Genomic DNA, 22,916 nt, shown 5'->3' with positions numbered 1-22,916 from the left:
CGTGACTAAAACTAATAAAAACTAAAATGCCAGCTTGACACAAAGACTAGACTACAGCTAAAATTAAAACAGGCTTCCAAAAACAACACTAGCTACCAGTTAAATATCGCATACAATTTAAAATATTACTAATCACCTACAAAGCCTTAAATGGCCTAGCGCCCTCGTATAATAAAGAACTACTATCAGAATACAATCCACCACGTAAACTGCGATCACAAAATTCTGGTTACTTAATTATCCCTAGAATATCAAAAGTGTCTAAAGGTGGTAGATCCTTTTCCTACTTGGCCCCTAAGCTCTGGAATGATTTACCCAAAAATGTTCGAGTATCAGACACAGTCGAGGAATTTAAATCTAAACTTAAGACATTCTTCTTTAACAAAGCATTCACATAGAATGTCCAGTAAATGTACTTTTCCAGCAGTAGTTATTTTGTCTAACAAAGCACTCACATACCTCATATGGGTAATTTACTGTTGCCGCAATAGTTAGCCTGTCTGGAACCGAGCTGAATTAAACCACTATAATGTATGACACGTCCATTACATGCGAACGGCCCCTACGCTAATAGAATTCTGTTTTTGTCTCCCTGTCCTCGCACCACTGATCTACTGTGTGACAAAGTGAACACCAGCGGTTCACCTTTGACGTGGGTAAGTCCCAAAAATAAAGAAAAAAATCCCCAAAACAAAAAATGTTGGCTCAGACCGCAACTGTACTCTTGTACAAAGTGAAGTTTATTAACAGTGAATCAGGAGAAAAACCAAGGTGATATATTTATTAGGGGTGTAAAGATACACCAATTGCATGGTTCGGTTTACGGTTTTGGAGCCTCGGTTCGGTTTGCTGTGGATGTAGGGTTCCTGTCATTTTACCAGCAATGCTAAGGAACAATAGATTAACTTAATAACAACAACAAAAATAACTTGACGTTTTCTTTATTAACTTTGGCAAACAAACTTAAAATCAATTAAACTTTAACTTTACTAATGCAGGATTGTAATTAGCTGTTTATCAGGTGATGAATATCATTCCTTAGCTTAAATGCTGAAAATGTTACTGTTGAAGTCAACAAATGCATGAAATAAATGTACTATGAATCTGTAAATCTGAGTATAATGTGGGTTTATTATCAGTAATGAACTAATCAAGGTAATCATTACACACACGCACGCAGGCGCATACACACACACACACCAGAGGTCGCGTTAGACTTTCACTTTTAAAAATTCTGCTATCACTTATTATTCGTCATTTCATGCTTTAATTATAAAAATTGTTTTTGTTTACATGTTTATTTTTAATCATGGACTTACAAAAAAGGCATTCAAGTTAAAATGTGTTTAATTATTTGTGAAGAAGAGAACAGATAAACGGACACCATGCATCACTTTACATGTTTAACATCATGAAACAGATGAATTAATGTTTTTTTTCTCACAGTGACAGCGGAGGCGATTAAACACGCAAACTTGTGCTGAAAAGGCAAAAATAAACAAATCAAATCTCTGTTGCGATTAAAATAGCAACAAACGTGTAAACCCCGTGTTTCTACCTCAGACAGATGACGTCTTGTTACATTTTTACTTTTGTTCTGGAGAATGATCTTGCGCTCTTTTATTTCACTTCGGTTAACCCGATCTGACACGCAAGCACACACACACGCGAACGCAAAGTACACGTACACAGGTACGACAGATTGTGTGTGATTTGTCTATGACACGAATTCCATTCCTGTACTCCACTGGAAACCCAAAATGTTCCCACACAAGAGACTTAAATGTGTCCGGAGGATCTGCAATCTGCGCTCACTCCCAAGTCACATCACGTCACGTGACATGACATGACGTGCACTTAGAAAACAGAAACTTTGGAATATACTATTTAGAACAGCATTTTAAAAAGCTCTTATTAGTCGTTACTAATACAATTTAATCAAATATATGCAAATATTTTTTTAAATAAATAGATTATTTAGTCAGAGATAAGTGACGTTAACCTCAACAATGGGCAGCAGGAGGCGTGAGAGTACCGCGACACGACACGGGAGGTTCGCGATTCGTATCGTGGGTGGTGTATCGCGATCGGTCGGTTCGGTTCGTAATATCGTTACACCCCTAATATTTATATTTACAAGTGCAGAAAACAAAACCCAAAATACCAAAATAAATTAAACAAAACAATGACGAAAAATATACACAAGTAAATATTCAGAATATATCAATAGCAACTTCCTACTCCACAACCACTCACTCCAGCCGACTTGGTAAACAAGTCCTGATTGTTAGTCTGGCCTCCCTTTTTATAGAGCCAGGCCGCGTACTGGCCGGGAAACGAGACAGGTAGTCGGCGACCACATTCTGCTTTCCTGGTCGATGCCAGACCTTGAAGTTGTAGGGTTGGAGATTGTCCACTTCCCAATTGGTAATCCAGGTTACAAGTTTCTTTTTTCGCCCAGTTACACTTGTCAACGTTTAACGTCAAACCTGCTTCTTGGATCTTCTTTAAAGTTCTTGCCATATGTTTTAGATGCTCACCCCATGAATGGCTGTAGATGACCACATCGTCTAGGTACGCCGCAGACCACTCTTCACATCCTTCAAGCACCTTGTCCATTAATCTCTGGAAGGTCGCTGGCGCCCCATGCAGGCCACATGGCAGGACCGTGAACTGGAATAATCCCAGAGGTGTGCGGAATGCGGTGTAGGGCCTTGAAGCTGGATCTAAGGGTACCTGCCAGTACCCCTTACACAGGTCCAATGTGGTGATGTACTGTGCCTTACCTATTCTTTCCAGAAGGTCATCCACTCTAGGCATTGGGTAGGCATCAAATTTAGATTGGCTGTTCAATCTCCTGAAGTCAATGCAGATCCGTAATGACCCATCCTTCTTTGGTACGATCACTACCGGACTGCTCCACTCACTTGATGAAGGCTCTATCACTCCAAGCTCTCTTATAACTGTGACCTTCTCCTTTAGTGGTTCGACTAGCCGCTCTGGTACTCTGTAAGGTCGCTGTCTTGAAGGTGTCGGATCAGATAAGTGGATGGTGTGATGTGCCAGCTCCGTCCGCCCAGGCCTCTGACGGAACATCTCAGGGAACTGGTTCAGTAGCTGTTGCAGGTCTCGTCGCTTGAGGTCCTCTGGGTGACTCAGATCCACCACAGACGCTCTCTGCTCAACACTTGACTCTGCAGCATCATCCTCCACACTCTCCACCTTCCGCACCAGCAGTGACTTTTCAGACCTCTTTCCAGTTGGCTCCTTTCACTCTTTCAGTAGGTTCACGTGGTAAGTTTGCTTGATCTTGCCTTTTTCAGGGTGATAGACTTCGTAGGTTACTGGCCCCATCTTCCAGATCACATTGTATGGACCCTGCCACTTCGCCAGCAATTTATTTGATGATGTAGGTAATAAGAGTAGTACCTTTTGTCCTGGTATGAACTCTCTGTTCCTTGCATTCCGGTCATACCAACTCTTTTGTGCCCTTTGTGCCTCTTGCATGTTCTCCCTTGCCTCTTCTCTATACCGCTCCAGCCGATCTCGCATCTCTAGCACGTACTGGACGATACCTCTCTCTCCAGGTTTAGATGCAGAACCCTCCCAACTCGTCCTCAACAGGTCTAGGGGTCCTTGCACTTGCCAACCGTACAGGAGTTCAAACGGTGAGAAGCCAGTTGACACTTGGGGTACTTCTCTGTAGGCAAATAGCACAAACGGTAGCCACTTATCCCAATCTCTGCCAATGTCTGCCACAAACTTCCTCAGCATGCATTTCAACGTCTGGTTGAATCTCTCCACCAGGCCATCTGTCTGGGGATGATAAGGAGTTGTTCTTATGGCGGTGATGCCCAATTGTCGATTCAGCTGTCCCATCAGCTTTGAGGTGAAATTTGTGCCTTGGTCCGTCAGGATCTCGTCTGGTATTCCCACCCTAGAGAATAACTGGATGAGAGCATGAATTACCTTGGCTGTTGTGATCGATCGTAGGTGGAAAGCTTCTGGGTATCGTGTTGCATAATCGCTGACCACCAAGATGTACTGATATCCTGTACTGCTCTACTGCTCTTTTCCAATGGTCCGACAATGTCCATCGCAATGCGTCTGAAAGGAACAGAGATAACAGGGAGAGGTTGCAGGGGAGATCTACCCCGCTGAGATACAACACTGGTCTTTTGGCAGATGGAACATGTGTTGCAATTTGTCTGTACATCAGTAAACAGTGTTGGCCAGTGAAAACGTGATGATATGCGTGTATATGTTTTCTGGTGGCCAAGGTGACCAGCCCAGGGCACTGAATGTGCCAAATGCAAAACCACAGGACGACCACTTGTAGGAACAATCAAACGTGTTACATCCTTCACTTGCAAACACAACACATTATTCAGCATAACATATGCTTCATCACACACATTTGGATTTCCCAACCGTTCAGCTTTATCAAATAATGGTTTTAAAGAAACATCATCCCTTTGCAACTCAGTTATGTTTTCTGGGACCCTCCAGCCATGAACATTGAGACCCTCCACTGAGGACTCAACGACTGGGGTACCCAAGTACTTTGCAAGCCGACATTGTTGGCGTGTTTTCCTGGGGCCCTTGGTTGCACCCTGCAGCAGACTATTGTCAAAGTCCGGCAGTGGTTGCAGACCAGCCTTAGTTTGGGCTCTGGTTAACACAGCACATGACAGATTAGTAGTGACAGTGGAAGACATGGTTTCAACATTCTTAAATGCTAGGAGATCGTATAACACAGGTACATCTACTCCCAGAATTACATCAGCAGGTAAATCATCCACTATTGCCACGTTCAACAGAAAACTTTGGTCAAAAATACCCACAGTGACTTCTGCTTGGGGATACTGCTTAACATCCCCGTGTAAACATTTTACAGCAGATGTATGCACGTAATCAACATTGTTAACATGACATGACTTGACCAACGAAAGTGAACTCCCAGTGTCCACTAAAGCTCGTAAGCAATGTCCATTGATGGTCACATCACACATAATGTTCAGTTCATGTATAGTGTCTTTAACATTGTCCCCTTCTCGTGGAACATAACAGAATCCAGTTAATTTTGCTTTACGTGCCGGACAATCAGCAGCTTTGTGCCCCGACTGTTGGCAGTAAAAGCAAATAAGTCTCTTACTTGGCTGTACGCAGGTAGTGGATTCGCTACCACTCTTCTGAACCACAGCATCAGACATCTTGAATGGTGTAACGTTGCGTACAGTACCTTTTGGAGGTTGAGTGCGAGGGCTATCACGATGAGCATCCAATTCAATTCAATTTTATTTATATAGCGCTTTTCACAAAAGTCAATTGTTTCAAAGCAGCTTTACATAAATAGAAGCAGTGAAAAGCACAGAAAACGACAGATAGCACAACAAAATACATGATAGCATGAGCAGTTAAATTTGCTGCGGCTATGACTCAATATTATAATTGCACGTATTACTAAAGCAACGTATAGAAGAGGAAGCTAGGTAAAGCCCAAAAAGGCTGCCTCCCCGGGGTGAAAAACCCCCTAGGAGAAAAAAAACCCCGGGCTTTTATCCGAGGAAAAATAAGTCCTAGGAGGGAAAACCCTTGGGAGAACGGAAATGGAGATTTAGCGGAGATTAAGCGGTTCTGCCGGTGATCGTTGGTCAGGTATCAGCTGGGCATAACGTTGAAGGACAGCCAGTAGATCAGAGGTGTGCCGACTTTCACATCTACCGGGACTGGGTCTGTTTGTCTCGTCCTCGGGTCGAGGACGAGACAGGGAGAGAAAAACAAAATCGTATTAGCGTAGCGGCCGTTCATATGTATTGAAGTGTCACACAGTGATGTGGTTTAACTCAGCTTAGTTCCAGACAGACTAAATATTGCGGCATAATTATGTTATCCACAGTTGAGGATTTAGCAAATTGGGGGCCCAATGCGAGGGTATATATGGTAAATAAGGGTGACCTTCCGATCTTTAAGAGAAAATGAAACCTGACGACCCGTTTGACTAAGGCCTAAAGCCCCACTGTCGTCGTTAATGCAGGTTCAGTGGCAAACGGGTCTATATTGTATACCATTTACAGGACCAGGAGAAAACGCCAAAAACATCGCAACCCGACCATACGTGTTAACCCGTTTGACTAAGGCCGGAAGCCCCACTGTCGTCGTTAATGCAGGTTCAGTGGCAAACGGGTCTGTATGGCATACTATTCATAAGACTTACGATAGCGCCAAAATCGCAACCCGACCATACGTGCCAACCCGTTTGACTAAGGCTGGAGGCCCCACTGTCGTCGTTAATGCAGGTTCAGTGGCAAACGGGTCTGTATGGCATACTATTCATAAGACTTACGATAGCGCCAAAATCGCAACCCGACCATACATACCAACCTGTTTGACTAAGGCTGGAGGCCCCACTGTCGTCGTTAATGCAGGTTCAGTGGCAAACGGGTCTGTATGGCATACTATTCATAAGACTTACGATAGCGCCAAAATCGCAACCCGACCATACGTGCCAACCCGTTTGACTAAGGCTGGAGGCCCCACTGTCGTCGTTAATGCAGGTTCAGTGGCAAACGGGTATGTATGGCATACTATTCACAAGACACACGAAAGCGCGAAAAACGCAACCCGACCATACATACCAACCCGTTTGACTAAGGCTGGAGGCCCCACTGTCGTCGTTAATGCAGGTTCAGTGGCAAACGGGTCTGTATGGCATACTATTCACAAGACACACGAAAGCACCAAAATCGCAACCCGACCATACGTGCCAAACCGTTTGACTAAGGCCGGAAGCCCCACTGTCGTCGTTAATGCAGGTTCAGTGGCAAACGGTGGCAAACTATTTAATGCAATTCATTTTAAGTGTTCATGCAGAAAAGGTTTTTATTTATTTATTTGGTTGGTCTGTGTTATGACCGTGAGTGCTTTGTTCCGTGAAAATAACTATTGCGAGTTAAGAACCTTTACTAGACAAATTATGCGAATGCTTTGTTGAAGAGAAAAGTTTTAAGTCTAGATTTAAAATGATCGACTGTGTCTGATTCTCGGACATCGGTTGGTAAATCATTCCAGAGCTTAGGGGCTAAGTAGGAAAAGGATCTTCCACTTTTAGACACTTTTGATAGTCTAGGGATAATCAATAGGCCAGAATTTTGCGACCGTAGTGTGCGTGATGGATTGTATTCTGATAGTAATCCTCTAAGATATGAGGGTGCTAAGCCATTTAAAGCTTTGTAGGTGATTAGTGATATTTTAAATTGGATGCGATATTTAACTGGTAGCCAGTGTAAAGATGCCAGAATTGGGCTTATGTGGTCATACTTCTTAGATCGAGTAAGTACCCTTGCAGAAGCGTTTTGAACTAGCTGAAGCTTGTTGACCTGATTTGAATGGCATCCCCCGAGTAGCGAGTTACAATAGTCTATTCTAGAGGTCATAAAAGCATGAATAAGCTTCTCTGCGTCAGATGTAGACAGTATATGGCGTATTTTTGAGATATTTCTAAGATGGAAGAATGTTGTGCGGCAGACGTTGGCGATATGACTATCAAAGGATAAGTTGCTGTCGAACATCACACCTAAGTTCCTAACCGTGGAAGATGGCACCACAGTACAGCCATCTATGTGCAATTTGTAATCTGACATATTATGTTTGTAGCGATTTGGTTCAATAATAATTACCTCTGTCTTATTGGAGTTGAGCTTAAGAAAGTTATGTGCCATCCAGTCACTAACATCGCTAATGCAGTCTTTTAGCTTAGAAAACGTGTGTGTTTCGCTGGGATGCGAGGAGATGTAAAGCTGGGTATCATCCGCATAGCAGTGAAAACTTATGTTATGTTTCCTGATAATGTCTCCTAGGGGTAACATGTATAACGAGAACAGGATAGGACCTAAAACTGATCCCTGCGGTACACCGTATTTAACCAGGGAGTGATATGACTCCTCATCATTTACATAAACAAAGTGATAGCGATTGGTTAGATATGACCTAAACCAGGCTAGCGCCTGACCACTGATACCAACATAGTTTTCTAGTCTATTGAGTAGGATTCTGTGGTCTTTTGTGTCAAATGCTGCACTAAGGTCTAGTTATATAAGAATTGAGATTTCACCACGATCGGATGTTAATAGGAGGTCATTTGTAACTCTAAGCAACGCTGTCTCTGTGCTATGGTGGGGCCTGAATCCTGATTGGAACTTTTCATATGTACTATTATTTGTCAAGAATGTGCGTAACTGGCTTGCCACTACCTTTTCTAATATTTTCGAAAGAAAAGGGAGATTTGAGATTGGTCTAAAGTTATTAAGTTCTCCTTGGTCAAGCTGTGGTTTTTTAATCAGCGGTTTAATAACTGCTAGTTTGAAAGCTGTTGGAACGTATCCTATTTCTAGCGATGAGTTAAAGATATTTAGAACCGGGGTTGACACTACAGGGAATACTTCTTTAAGTAGTTTTGTGGGAACGGGGTCTAATATACAGGACGATGATTTGGATGATGTGACTAGTTTAGAGAGCTCATCTATTGTAGTAGGTTTAAATGAATCAAGATGTTCGTATGGTAGTCTAGTGTTAAGTGAACTAATGGGTAGAGTGGTGGCTGCCTGGGTAGCTACGATGTTTTCCCTAATAGCCGAAATTTTGTTAGAAAAGAAGTTCATGAAGTCGTTACTATTGTGTTGAAGTTTACTATTGGTTTCTGTTTGTTCTTTGTTTCTAGTCAGTTTCGCAACTGTGCTAAAGAGGAAACGAGGGTTATTATGATTCTCATTTATAAGCTTGCTATGATATGTAGATCTGGCGGTTTTAATAGCCTGTCTGTAGTGTTTAACACTCTGTTTCCATGCTGCGCGCCATCCTTCTAACTTTGTGCTTCTATAATTTCTTTCCATTTTTCTAGCTGCCTTTTTAAGGGCTGCTGTGTGATGGTCATACCATGGAGCTGGCGGTTTTTCTTTGAATCTCTTTTTTCGAATGGGAGCAACGGCATCCAATGTGTTAGAACAGACATTGTTTAGGTTTTCTATTTCAATATCTAGATCGTCACAGTTATCTGCTACATGTTTCATTTGGGACAGGTCTGGAAGAGTGCTAATAAAGCTATCTTTAGTGGTGGAAATTATTGTTCTGGCTAGTCGGTAGCATGTTGTAGATTGAGTGATCCTATCTAGAAGTACAGTGTATGACACAAGGTAATGGTCAGAAACTGCATCACTCTGAGGTGATATTTCGACGTCATTAATATTGAGTCCGAGTGACAGAATTAAGTCTAATGTGTGATTACGAGTATGCGTTGGCCCTGTCACGTTTTGTCTAATATTGAGAGAATTTAGAACATCTATAAACGCACGTCCTAATGCGTCTTTTGGGTTGTCCACATGGACATTAAAATCACCAATAAGAGCTTTATCTACAGTGACTACAAGCTCAGATAGGAAATCTGCTATTTCATTAAGGAAATCTGCATGGTGGCCCGGTGGTCTATAGATTGTCGCTAAAGCAAAAGAAAGCTGTTTGTGGTTACGATCAGTTATTTCCATATTTAACAACATTACTTCAAATGATTTAAATTTTAGCTCAGATTTTTGGTTTACTTTAAACATTTTGTTGTATATTGTAGCTACACCACCCCCTCTCCCCTTTAATCGAGGTTCGTGTTTATAATAATAGTCTTGTGGGGTGGATTCATTTAAACTAATGTAGTCGTCTGCTTTAAGCCAGGTTTCTGTTAAACAGAGTACATCTAAGTTTTGGTCTGTAATTATTTCATTGACAATAGGTTCTTTATTGGTAAGCGATCTAATGTTAAGAAGGCCGAATTTTAAGATTCGAGATTCATATGTTAATGTATTGTTTTCTAATTTTATTTGAATCAGATTTGTACCAGATGTAACAAGCGGTGCCCTGTATTTATTTGTTGGGGGAACAGATACAGTTGAAATGTGCTGATATTTTGGTAAGATTGACTCGAAGTGCTGGGATATAAGTGGTCTTGACATATCACGGCAGCTAACAGATGGACGGTTAAGCCGATCCGTCTGTTTCCTGACCTGGGCCCTCGATAGTCAGACTATATCAGAATTAAGACTATTGATCAGATTTTTAGTGAGTATAGCACTTCCTTCCGATGACGGATGAAGGCCATCTCGGGTTAGGAGAAATGGTCTTCCCCAGAAATGCTTCCAATTGTCTATAAACCCTACGTTATGCTGAGGGCACCACTTTGACATCCATCCATTGAGAGACACTAATCTACTATGTGTTTCATCTCCCCGGTAGGCGGGGAGGGGACCAGAGCATATTACATTGTCTGACATTGTTTTTGCAATTTCACACATCTCCTTAATATTATCTTTGGTGATTTCCGACTGGCGGAGCCTAGTGTCATTCGTGCCGGCGTGAATAACAATCTTAGAAAACTTCCGCTTAGCATTAGCCAGCACTTTAAGTTTGGATCTAATGTCAGACGTTCTGGCTCCCGGTATACAGTCGACTATGGTGTTTGGTGCCTCAATGTTAGTGTTCCTGAGTATAGAATCTCCAATGACCAGGGCACTTTTAAAAGGTGTTTCAGCTGGTATACTCCTTAGGGGATCGAATCTGTTAGAAATTGTTGTTACGTTATGGGTCTTAGAAGGACGCCTTATATGAGTATGCCGCCTAACAGTCACCCAGTTTGACCGCCGACTTGACTCTGATGACGGAACCGAGCCATGTGTATTTTGATAAACACTATGCGCGCTCGATACAGTATTTGTAATATTTATATTAGCATCTGATGTCGGAACTGAGCCATTAGTCTTTTCGCTCGATAGATTATTTGCGACAGTAAGCCAGGTATCGTTGCGCTAGCTTTGCTGCCTCCATTCCTGATCTCGGCTCATGCTCCTTCACCCACATTCGTGTATCGAAAGGTAGCACCCTCAACAGCTGTTCGAGAATGATGGCCTCGCCGATCTCCTCCTTTGAATGCTCCTCTGGCCGGACCCAACGTGTATACAGGCCCTTCAGCTAGTTGTACGACTCCGTCGGTGACTCACCAGCAGGTACTGTTGTCGCCCGGAAATGCTGACGATAGGTCTCTGCCGAGATGCTGAACTTTGCCAGGATGGCCTCCTTTAGCTTGGGGTAGACCTCCGCCTCATCCTCATCCATCGCCAGGTATGCCTCCAACGCTTGTCCTGTCAACAATGGGACCAGACGGTAGCTCCACTCCTCCTGTGGCCATCTCCAGGTTTTCGCCAGGCGCTCGAACCGACGGAGGTAGCTCTCAATATCCTCTCCTTGTTGGTAGGCGGGTAGCTTCGGATCTGCCCGTTGCATTGGCTGAAAGGGAGCAGGGTTTTGCGGAGGGTCTTGGTCATACTCTGACACGTATCGACCCATACCTTTCCGACCTGCTGGGGTTGGTAGCTCCATCTGAACGCTGGCATCCACTGGAAACTCAGCATGGGACGCCGACTGCAGAACGGCCTCCCGTAGGCTTCGGAGCTCCAGCATCTGTCGCTCCTCCCTCTGCTCCTGCGCACCCAAGAACTTGCGCATCAGGGCAACCATCCCTTCTTCAGCCACTAGACCTGGTGTAGTGGCCTTGCCTAGTGGAGAGCTGCTCTTTGGTGATGCACCCGAATGCCCGGTAGCCAGCCCCTTGTCAGCCAGCTCAGTAGCATCCCAGGTTACATCCTCCCTCACTGCCTTCACTTAAGGCCGGGCTTGGCCTTTCTTCTTGCGGGGAGCCATCCCACTTCTGACACCAAATGTGACAAAGTGAACACCAGCGGTTCACCTTTGACGTGGGTAAGTCCCAAAAATAAAGAAAAAAATCCCCAAAACAAAAAAATGATGGCTCAGGCCACAACTGTACTCTTGTACAAAGTAAAGTTTATTAACAGTGAATGAGGAGAAAAACCAAGGTGATATATTTATATTTACAAGTGCAGAAAACAAAACCCAAAATACCAAAATAAATTAAACAAAACAATGACGAAAAATATACACAAGTAAATATTCAGAATATATCAATAGCAACTTCCTACTCCACAACCACTCACTCCAGCCGACTTGGTAAACAAGTCCTGATTGTGAATCTGGCCTCCCTTTTTATAGAGCCAGACTCCTCCCCTTCAATGGGAGTCCCCATAACCAGGTAATTATCCAGGTAAGTATTTTAAATGGCCATTAAACTCAGATACAATGAGTTTAAACACATAAACATGACATTATATACACATAACAAAACATCTGTTTGACACATATTTAAAACATAATTTAACACATACCCCCTTTAACAATGACATACAAAAACAACACCCTACTATATACAAACATAATGGACTCTGCCAACCTTCGCGAATACTGCGCCGGTGGGGCACACTCTGTGACGTCATAAGCGTGTGCCGCTCCATCGCTCAGGTTCGCTGGCGCAGCATCCCATCCCGGAAGGCTGGCTAAACAAACAACCAAACCAAACAAACAAACAAAACAAAGTGTGTGCATGTGTATGAAATAACAGGATTAACTGGGGGAAATGTTGATGACTGAAATGTCCATGTGAATTGGCTTTGTGTGCACCCGCCGCCGAATCGGAGTATAATTAAAGTTAGTGTATGCGGTGTATGTATGTGTGTGTGCGCCAGTGTTGCCTGCTCAGCGTGGTTGGCGATCGTGCTCCATCACATACTGGCTGTCCTTCAACGTGATGCCCAGTTGATGCGCGACCAACGACCACCGGCTGAAACAGTTTAATCCGCTTACCCGCTTCCTATCCCTACAGTGTCTATATATATAAATATATATTAATTTCTCTCTAGGGTTTTTTGTCCTTCTAGGAGTTTTTCCCACCGGGTTTTCTCCTAAGGGGGTTTTTTAGTCCCAGGGAGAGTCAGCCAACTTTGGCTTAACTTAGCACTTTACTGTATACGTTACATTATTAATACGCTCGCTTGTACGGTTTATCCTTAGTCGCTATATTCTACTTCTTATACTATCTATTGATTTTCAGTGTTCTCCTCTACATCTACTCATGTAAAAGCTGCTTTGGAACAATTAACAATTATTGAATAAAATTGAATTGAATTGAAAGTGTCATCATGTACAATAAATCCGTAAGATAGCATTTAAAAACATTTAAAAATAGATGCATTTGTTTAAAGCAAAGCATTTATTTACTTACCAGGCTGCAGGTGAAGCAGCTCTTTGCGCTTTCTAACGTCTCATAATTAGTCCTCATTTATGTCCAAGAGACTCAATAATAATCTTTTACATTCAATCCTTTAATCTTTCATATTTAACAGCAATTTTGTGCTGCTGCACATTCATGTATGTGATAAGCAAACCCGCGTTGTCTTCCCGTTTGTAGGCGCATATTACTAATGCGCTCTTTAAATAACAAAAAATATTGCGTGATTGACTTTAGACCAGGTTTTTGTTGGTCAATGGCGTAGTCTATTTTAGTTGCCGCAAAATAGCAACGCGCCAACAATGCGCCTGAACACACCTCGTTTTCAGACCAGAACGCCCATGGGCGTAAAAGGGGGCGCAAATGCATTTGATATTTAAACAACGTGTCGCTAAACGTGAAAATTATAATTGCGCAGGGTGGAAACTAGCAAAAGACACTTGCGTCGCGCATTGTGCTGCATTAGATAGAGCCCTGTATGTGTGAAAGGGACTAACGTCTGATGTGTTCAAATGCAACTGTGCCCTGATGCTGTCAAGATATGTGTCTGCAGTGCTTTAAGCCAATTTGCCTTCCATTAAAAGATATGTAAAGTTCTCAATTGTCTAAGTGAATTAAAGCATTCCGAAGTAAACTTTAAGTTCACTTAAATGGGACATTTCACAAAACTTAAAATTAATTAAATAAATAAATAAATATATATATATATATATTTTTTTTTTTTATTGTTGTTATTAGGTTTGATTTGGTAAAACTCTGATTTCAGCTATAACATCGCACTGCTGTTTTGTAGAATTTGACTGAGCTATACATTTACACAGAAATTAAGTGACTGGACAGATAAGTGGGCAGATTTGGATTGGGTAAAGATATGAATTTGAAAAGTTCCAGTCCTAAGCAACTCTTAATAACAGTGCAACAATAACAGTGCACATGTAATATGCACAAAACATAGTAAGCATGTCAATGTCAGTAGTTTTCCCATTGTTAATAATATGCCTATATCTTCTTTACAAAAAAGTTGAAGTTCACAAATACTTTCTATATGTAGAAATGTGACACTAAGTCACATGTTAAATGAAAGGAAGGCTAACAGCAAATTTAAATGATTTTAAACCATTTAACCTCAGATGAAAGCTGTAGTGTTATGGTTGTCCATCTGAGGGAGGCATAGTATAAGAGTTGATTTTAGGTCTAACACGGCTGTCAGCATTTAAAGTCATAGACTTTAAAAGTCTTCTGAGTTTGATTTTGCTTTGCAAATAAACATACAGTGCCTTTCATAAGTATTGTGGCAGAAATGCTCTTTTTGATGTGGAGTCAAGAAATGTCTAAACATTAAAAGGTAACTATGAGTACAAATGTACAGAATGTCAAATTTTATTTTTCACCCGTTTTAAAATACACAATTTATCAACTGAATGGATTAACACATTTAATCCATTCAAGTGATTAACTATGTCCTGATGCATTTATCATTTACACATGAAGAGTAGAGATTGTTTAGGATCAGCAGTCTGAGTCTAACACACATGCATGTATGTGTTGAAACTTAATCAAATATTAATAAAATATAACATTTAGTACTTTTGGCTCATTTTCATCTTTCATCATTTTGGCTCAAAGATTTTGCCTCCACAGCAAATAAAGAAATTTTGCTTTACAGTCTCAAAACTCATAGAGGCCACTGTGCCAAAAATAAAAGCACATGTTCTTAAAAAGCAATACATTGCCTCACACTAGGCTCATAAGAAGCAGCAGTCACTTGCTTTTTGATGGTAGTACCCTAGTCGACAGCATGGCAAAGGCTCATCAGCACTGCAAGCCACTAAATGGTGCTACATTTATTTAAACAAAAATGTGCATATCGGAAACAAACCTGTTTTGAAAAATTATCCCACTGATTATCAATAATTATCAGTTTTCCATTTCTGCTTTTCAAAATTATCAAATTCTTCTTATATTTTCACCAGATTATTTGATGTATGATGAACATTTCAATGCGTAACGCACTTTGTCAAGGTTCTTACAAGTTTCGGAACATTTTTTAGAGTTGTAATAGTGATAATTATTCATAAAATTTCTGTGTTGTTTGAGAAAACTAAGTAGTGAAATATTAGTATACAGCATCATTACGATTTCCAATAGGAATCATAGTGAAAACCAGGGGTGGGCAACTCCTGGTCCAGAGGGCCACAGCCCTGCAGAGTTTAGCTCCAACCCTAATCAAACACACCTGAAAGATCTAATTGAAGTCTTCAGGACTGTTTGGAAATGACATTCAGGTGTGTTCGATTAAGGTTAAGCTAAACTCTCCAGGACTATGGCCCTTGATGCCCAGCCCTGGTGTAAACTATTAGCATACAGCATATTTAAGGTATGATCTTCGCTATAATTAACTTTTAAGCATATTCTATTAAAAGTAAGTTAGACTTTTTTTGTTAAGTAACTTTATTGCGCAATACAGTAAACAGCCTCTACAACTGAAAAAGCTCTATTTTCATAGTCAATACACACACACACACACACACACACACACACACACACACACACACACACACACACACACACACACACACACACACACATATATATATTATATATATATATTTTTAGACTACTGGATTTTCGTTGAAATGGGGCAGTCCCAAGCGGGTCATGAGTCACAGGTGGTAAGTAAAACTGCAGCAAATGTCTGTGTTTTGTTAATTTGTTAGTGCGTAAGTGCATATAATGCAAACGTCATGGACATGTAGTTAATCATAAGTTATCCAGAAATAGTGGGATAATATTGTGTATGTGTGTTGCTTGCTCTTGACCGCTCCCGGCCGTGGTATGCCTCCAGGAGCTCAGCTTTTTTCGAAAGTAATGGTACAGCTGATCTGTCTTTTATACATCTGATAAAACTCAAGACATTTGGCTATATAAAGGATGTCATACTACTCTATAGGTACTTACATGAGATTAAAAGAAACGTGCGTGTTACGTGTCCTTTAATGTGCTTAAATCCTGATAATTGCCTTGTTTCTTCCAAATCTTTATAAGGACATATCATATCATAATTGAAACCCAGAGCAACATATGAAATAATTGATATAAGTATTTCAAAAGCTAGCCTCTTCGTTTAAAACAGTTTTAAAAATTGCTTGTGTGTATCTTGTGAAACATTACTTGTTAAAGCAAGTATCTGTAATTTCATTAAATAATTATCTAAATTAAGCTACATTTTTATAGATACTGTAACTTTACATATACAGAGGAATTGCTCATCAATTGTACAGCATTTGTAAAACTGACCTACATTACGTTCAAGTTGGCTTTGCATGCAGATAAATCTGTATTACCATTCACCAACTGTTGTTTTCCAATTTGTTGCAGAAAGTAAGTCTTATCTAAAAAAAAGTATTTCCTGCATGGTTTCATCATTTCCTGCCCAAGGAACAAATAGCAGATGCTTTAAGAGATTGTGTGAGACACATTGCATGCAGCACAATGGAATTGCTTTCTGTTTATCATGGGGCCATCAGCAGAGAAATGTGTGAAAAGCGCCTGTGTGAAGTGGGTAAAGATGGGAGCTATTTAATTCGAGATAGTGAGAGTGTGCCTGGGGTATATTGCCTCTGTGTTCTGTAAGTTCTCAGGAAATCTCTGCACTTCTTCTTGTTTTAAATACGTTTAAGTGTAGTAAGGAAGTTTAGTTTAATCAGCAGTACAACTACAAACATGTTATACTGCTTTCTACTTCCAAGCTGGTAACACTTTACAATTAGGTTCCAATTATTTGCCGTAGTTAACATAAACTAACCATATTGTACGGCATTTAATAATCTGAGGTTATGTTAATTATATATTACACTTTTCAAAATCTGTTAACAATCTGTTAACATCTGAACAAAGAAAAATTAACAAACAGTAGATACTCGTATTTGTATATACAAAGTCATTGTTGTGAAAGTAAATAGCTTATTGTTGGGTGTTGTTAGCAAACTAATGTATATGTATTTGAAAGTAAAGGTTAGACAAAAAGTTTTTCAGTAGTTAAAAAAGATCAAACTTGAATGCTGTGCTCTGGATGCTATAATAATAATAATAATAATAATAATAATACCACTTTCAAACAGCAATACTACCATAGCACCTGTCAGGCACAGACATGCTTCACCGTCCGTGCCTTACAGTATGTATGATTTTGCATTGGCAGGTGCAAGGGCTTCGTCTACACGTACCGTCTCCAGCAGGACACAGCAGGCTCCTGGGCAGCTGAGGTAAGAGACATTGCAAGCAAAAACAGAAAATTAATATTCAGAATCAAATCTCATGTACAAGAACAAATATCATCATTAAAATAGTACATTAGCACAAATTGAATAAAAATCGTTGGTGTATAAATAAGTGAGTGAATGGGTGAATGTGAGGCAATATGTAAAGTGCTTTGGATGGCCATTGGTCTATGAAAGCGCTATATAAATGCAGTCCATTTACCAAATAATGTCTTGATCTTTATGAAGGTTTAAGTCACTTTACAGAAGAAAAGCATCTGCTAAATGAAGGGAATTGGTCATTGTTAGGAAACGCTGTAATTATCTGAATATTTCTGAAAATGTTTATCATGTTTTGTAGAAAAAATTTTAAATACATATTTATAATATTTAAAGTCGCAACCTTGAATATTAAAATAAAAAAGATCAATGTAGGTTGATTAGTGGTTAACAGAGATAAATTATTTTGGCTGAAAGTACCAATAATAATAATTGAGTATTATTATTGGCCTAATACAAGACCATTACATTGTTTCAAATCTCGAAAAGTAGTTTAGGAATAAGATAAGTAAAATTTTAATTGTACACAATGACAGTTTTGAACTGTAAGCATGTGCATAAATGCTTTTGCTGACATATTATTTTCTTGTATTTCTAATAATTATTTGGTAAAACTTTACAATAAGGTTGTATTAGTAAATGCATAAGCTCACATGAAAAAACTATGAACAATATAGTTTTTCAATGTGTATTCATTCTTGTTAATGTTAGTTAATGTCAATATAGTTATTCATGTTAGTTTATGTTACATTATGCAGAACTAAACATGAACTAAGATTAATAAATGCTGTTCAGTAATATTTCATTTTAGCTAGTGCATTAACTATTTGTTAAGAAATACAGCCTACTGTCAATTGTTAACAATAATTTATTAAACAGAAGACCTAGATAGAGAATGAACAAAACCAGGCACTCCTCCTATAAATGCACTCTTTAAAAAGCATCCCTGGGTCATATCTCAAGATTGGTTGATAAAATACCAAGAGAAAAAAGTGGCTATTTTAAAATACTTCAATTGATTATGGATTATTGTATCACAGCATAATATGTCATAGTTATGCATGTGTTTGCTTTTTAGTAAGTTTACTATTTTCTAATAATGGAAAAAATAATTAAGAATGAGAAAATTCTTCTAAACTTTTCACCAGAGAAAAACCTCTAGTACTGTATTATATCACTTGAACATTTAAGTAAGGCATGTTTTTTAAGCAAATAATCACTGAAAAATACATATATAGATGATCTAATAAAACAATATGAGCAACTTATTTTTTATGCATCAGCACTTGAATATTTTGCGGATTTTAAACAACACAAATGACTAAAACTTAACTAAATTATTACATTTTTATGTACATTTCTCTACACTTGTAATATTGTGGTAATCTAGGCAACTAAATAATTATTTATTTCCACATTGTTTTTGTCTTGTTTTGTTTAACAGACTGCACCAGGTCAGACTAAACGTCTTTTCCGAAAAGTCAAGAATTTGATAAGTGCCTTTGAGAAACCAGACCAGGGCATCGCTATTCCCCTTCGTTACCCTGTAACTGTCCAGAACTACAATCAAGGCCAAAACATTCAACATCTCTAACCTAACTGACCAACATAGCATATGCTGCATGTTCAAAATTGCATTGTATAATACTTTTTGTGCTCAGTCGTAAAAACACATGCGGTTTTGTACATATATATATATTGAATACTTTGTGCAAATGGCTGGTTAACATATTTAAAAAAGAAAGAATGTTTTGCTCAAAAATGTATTGTTCCTTTAAACTTAATACTGACAAGAGAATAACTTGTATTATATTAACAAGATCTCTGCAGACATAATCAAATATTTTACATTTCTAATACTAAGTAAAGTGGTCCTATTATGCTTTTTGTATTGCAAGTCTGTAGGTTGCTTTGGATATAACAAACTATGAATTTAATGTAAATACAAGAGGGTTTTATACGACTGTGAAAGGACCAATTTATAATGAATTTACACAATAATTTCATCTATTTTCTTTTCTCTTTGTTTGTAAATCTCCTATAATTCTCTCTAATTTGGAGTTTAAGAGAGAGATGCATGAGCATTTGAAGGTGCCATAAACAAGCTGGTATATCAGTGAGGATGGAATCTGTTTTCTTTGCCACATGTATGTCCTTGAAACAGCTAATATCAAACAGAAGAGCATCTGCCAAGCCACCTTTACCAAAAAAAATTTTTTTTGCAAGAACAAATCTTAGGATGCACCAGAAGAATCACATAAGAGACACAAGGGCTACTCAGTTGAGTCTCCACTTAATTCTTATAAAAATAAATCATACTGCTGCATAACCAGAAAAACAGGATTGAGGTGTTTATTTATTTTTTATTTTGTAAAATATAATATAGTATATATTTATATATACACTCTTAAAACGAATGTGTTAAAACAACACATGTTGTGTCTAGTTAAGGACAATACATTTAATGTGTTGTCCTTGACACATCTCTGTGTTTTTTGGAACAACTCACTTTGTGTTTTTTTAACACATCTTGTGTTGTCCCTTTGATTTTTTTGAACACAAAATCAACATGAAATGACACCTAATGTGTTAAAATAACACATAAAGTGTTAAACAAGATAACACATTAAAATTAACGGATCCTTTCTTAGAGTGGGGAAACAAGTGTTGAATGCGTCAACATTTTTTTCAGTACAAATATTTCCAATTCACAACATTACAGTCCATAAATAAAATTATGTGCAATAAAGTTAAAAGACATAGGAAAAAAGGATTGAACATGTTAAGAAAAAGCTAGTCACCAAAATAAGGAACCATCTGAAATCCATAAGCATTTAGAAAGTAATTATATTTCCTATCTGTGCAAATTATTATCAGCTGGGTTTGTAGAGGAGGCAATACCTCTAAAATGATGAAACATTTGCTTCAACACGGCGTTAATCTAAAGGAATGTAGTGTGTTCACCTTCATAGTGTACTTAAAGTGCTATGTTTTCGCAAACTAATTTTGTACTTAACATACTAAAAATTCATCTTTAGTACTTCTTAAGATGTTCTTAAGATTATCTAAGTGTACTTCACTGTGCTATTTAGAGAAACCATAAATATGAACTAAAATGTGCTAAAATGTATTTAGGTACCACTTGTAGTAAACTTGAACCCATCTTTGTATGAAAGTTGAGTTCAGGTTTAATACAAGTGTTAACTAAATACATTTTTAATACAGAGATAGTATATTAAAAGTGCATTTTAGTTCATATTCATGGTGTCTCAAAATAGCACAGTAAAGTACACTTAGATAATCTTAAGAACATCTTAAAAAGCACTAAATCCTGGGGCCTTATTTATCAAGCGTGCGTACGAACAGAAGTGTGCGTAGGAACAGTTTTACGCAAAGTGTGGAATTTATCAAATTGCACATACGTAGAAATGTGTGTAAATATATGCACACCTTGGAGTATGCGTACGCAGAGCATCTAGTGGTAGAATAGCGATACTACACAGGACCGTCCATCCCCAGCGTTAAAAGAACACTTTGCCTATTTATTATCCACCCCCAGGTGTTAAAAATGATTACTGTTAATAAAGTAACTGCAAATCAGCATTGAAGTTAATTAATGAAATAAGTGTCTAACCCTATATAAGAAAGCTCCGTCAAATGCTTGACACAGTGGCTTATCTTGCATTATTGGAAGACTTGGCAAATCATCCATTCCGCCGGGAGCGCGTTTTCAGAGATTGCGCCGATGATGCTGGTTATGCGGCTGTCCAAGGAAAGTTCTGTCATTGTCTGTCCTCCTACAGATTTCACGTCAGTGTGCTGTGACGCGTTTTTTTTTTTTTTGCTGATAATTTAATGTCAAACCACTTTTTTATTTCTAGAAGTGTTCTCATACCCAACGGAATTAAACTCACTGGTAACATGTTCCCATGCAGATTTGTTTTCTTTTGTTAGTCATTCCTCCCGCACTAAGTGAACCAAACAGGATGTGTTATTAGGATTTAACCTTATCCACCAGTAACTCAATTTCTGTGTCTGTAAAGATCCTCTTTTTCGCTCTCTTTGCCATTATTGCGATGAGGGAAAGAGCACAACCACGTGACTTAGAACGGGAGGTGTTGTCACCATATATGGTTCATTGGAGGCGTTTCAGAATGCAAATGACCATGAACGTGCACGAGCATGGTGCTTAAGAACAAGTGGGATTTATCATCAAGTATTACTTACTGATGTGCGTACGAACCCCGTGCGCACGTTTGATAAATTTAGTTTGATAAATTTAGTTTGATAAATGATTTTTGTACTTAGGCACATTCTAAATTTCATTCGTAGGTACAAATATAGAACATTTTCTACGCACTGTTGATAAATGAGGCCCCTGGTACTTGTTTTTAAGGCCTTGCACAATCTAGCCCCTGTGTATCTGTCTGGTTTGGTGAAATTTTACACCCCTTCTAGATCTCTGAAAATCAATATCTACTGTGTACTACCAGGACAAAATATTAAACATCGAGGTGATAGAGCTTTCTCGCGAGCAGGCCCTAAATTATGGAATGACCTTCCCTATGCTATTAGATCAGCCAAATCTTTGTACTTTTTTAAGGTTGTGTTAAAACAACATCTTTTAAATTCAAATGGAGAGCATTTTTAAATGGGTTTATTTTAAATGTTTTAAATGTTTTGTGTATGCGAGTAGGATATGTCTAAACTTGTCTTGTATTTCCTTGTTCCAAATGTTTTGTGTTTGAGTGGTGATTTGTAAAGCACTTTGGGAAACGTGAGTTGTATTAACAGTGCTATATAAATAAATAAATAAACAAACAAACAAACAAACTAAAGATTAATTTTTAGTATATTAAGTACAAAATTAGTGTGTGAAAATATAGCACTTTAAGTGTACTACTATGGAAGTGTACTACTTTTTCACCTGGGACAGCACAGCAGATACAGCTAATATTGCTAGCTGAAGACGAAGACAACATTTTGTATTCATGCACAATTAAAATATAAATGATGTTGAAAGGGTGTGAAATTACTTTTTAAATGTATTTGCCAGTTTTAACTCTTTCCCCGCCAGCATTTTTTTTAAGTTGCCAGTCAGAGCCAGCATTTTTCATGATTTTCACAAAAGTTTAATGCCTTCCTGAAAGTGTTCTTCAAATATATAAACATACAATATATCAGATGAAAGAACAGACCCTCTGCCTTCAAAAAAAAAAAAAAACTTTTCATCCTACCTTGATTTGTTCTCTTCTTATCCCCTCTCAAATATGGGTAGGTTTCTTTTCCAAATACAACATTTTGAGCAAAAAGCTGAGATAATTCCATTTATGTGAAGTACTTTTGATAGAGATCAGATTCATAGTGATCCTCAAAACATACACATAGTTCTAATTCTTTCACATGAGACGTTGCTTCTG

The 22,916-nt window shown here is 38.8% G+C and overlaps 1 protein-coding gene across 1 annotated transcript; it reads left to right on the top strand.

The window, feature by feature from the left end:
• The first annotated feature begins 16,625 nt into the window (after positions 1–16,625).
• Positions 16,626–19,612, top strand: sh2d1ab (SH2 domain containing 1A duplicate b). The gene is made up of 3 exons (XM_065253790.2): positions 16,626–16,806; positions 17,379–17,442; positions 18,941–19,612. Exons 1-3 carry the CDS (start codon positions 16,670–16,672, stop codon positions 19,088–19,090), a joined length of 351 nt encoding a protein of 116 aa, XP_065109862.1. The 5' UTR covers positions 16,626–16,669; the 3' UTR covers positions 19,091–19,612.
• Positions 19,613–22,916: the final 3,304 nt, after the last annotated feature.

This window comes from Paramisgurnus dabryanus, chromosome 16, assembly GCF_030506205.2.
Source record: "Paramisgurnus dabryanus chromosome 16, PD_genome_1.1, whole genome shotgun sequence".
NCBI lineage: Eukaryota > Metazoa > Chordata > Actinopteri > Cypriniformes > Cobitidae > Paramisgurnus > Paramisgurnus dabryanus.
Note: the sequence above shows the minus strand (reverse complement) of the source record. Positions and strands in the feature narration are given on the sequence as shown.

What these genes read in the sequence shown, in the direction of transcription:
- sh2d1ab (XM_065253790.2), top strand. Translation starts at nt 16,670, where the DNA reads ATGGAATTGCTTTCTGTTTATCATGGGGCCATCAGCAGAGAAATGTGT. An exon ending in GTATATTGCCTCTGTGTTCT is followed by an intron (nt 16,807 to 17,378) that starts GTAAGTTCTCAG and finishes TTGCATTGGCAG; the next exon opens with GTGCAAGGGCTTCGTCTACA. An exon ending in CAGGCTCCTGGGCAGCTGAG is followed by an intron (nt 17,443 to 18,940) that starts GTAAGAGACATT and finishes TTTGTTTAACAG; the next exon opens with ACTGCACCAGGTCAGACTAA.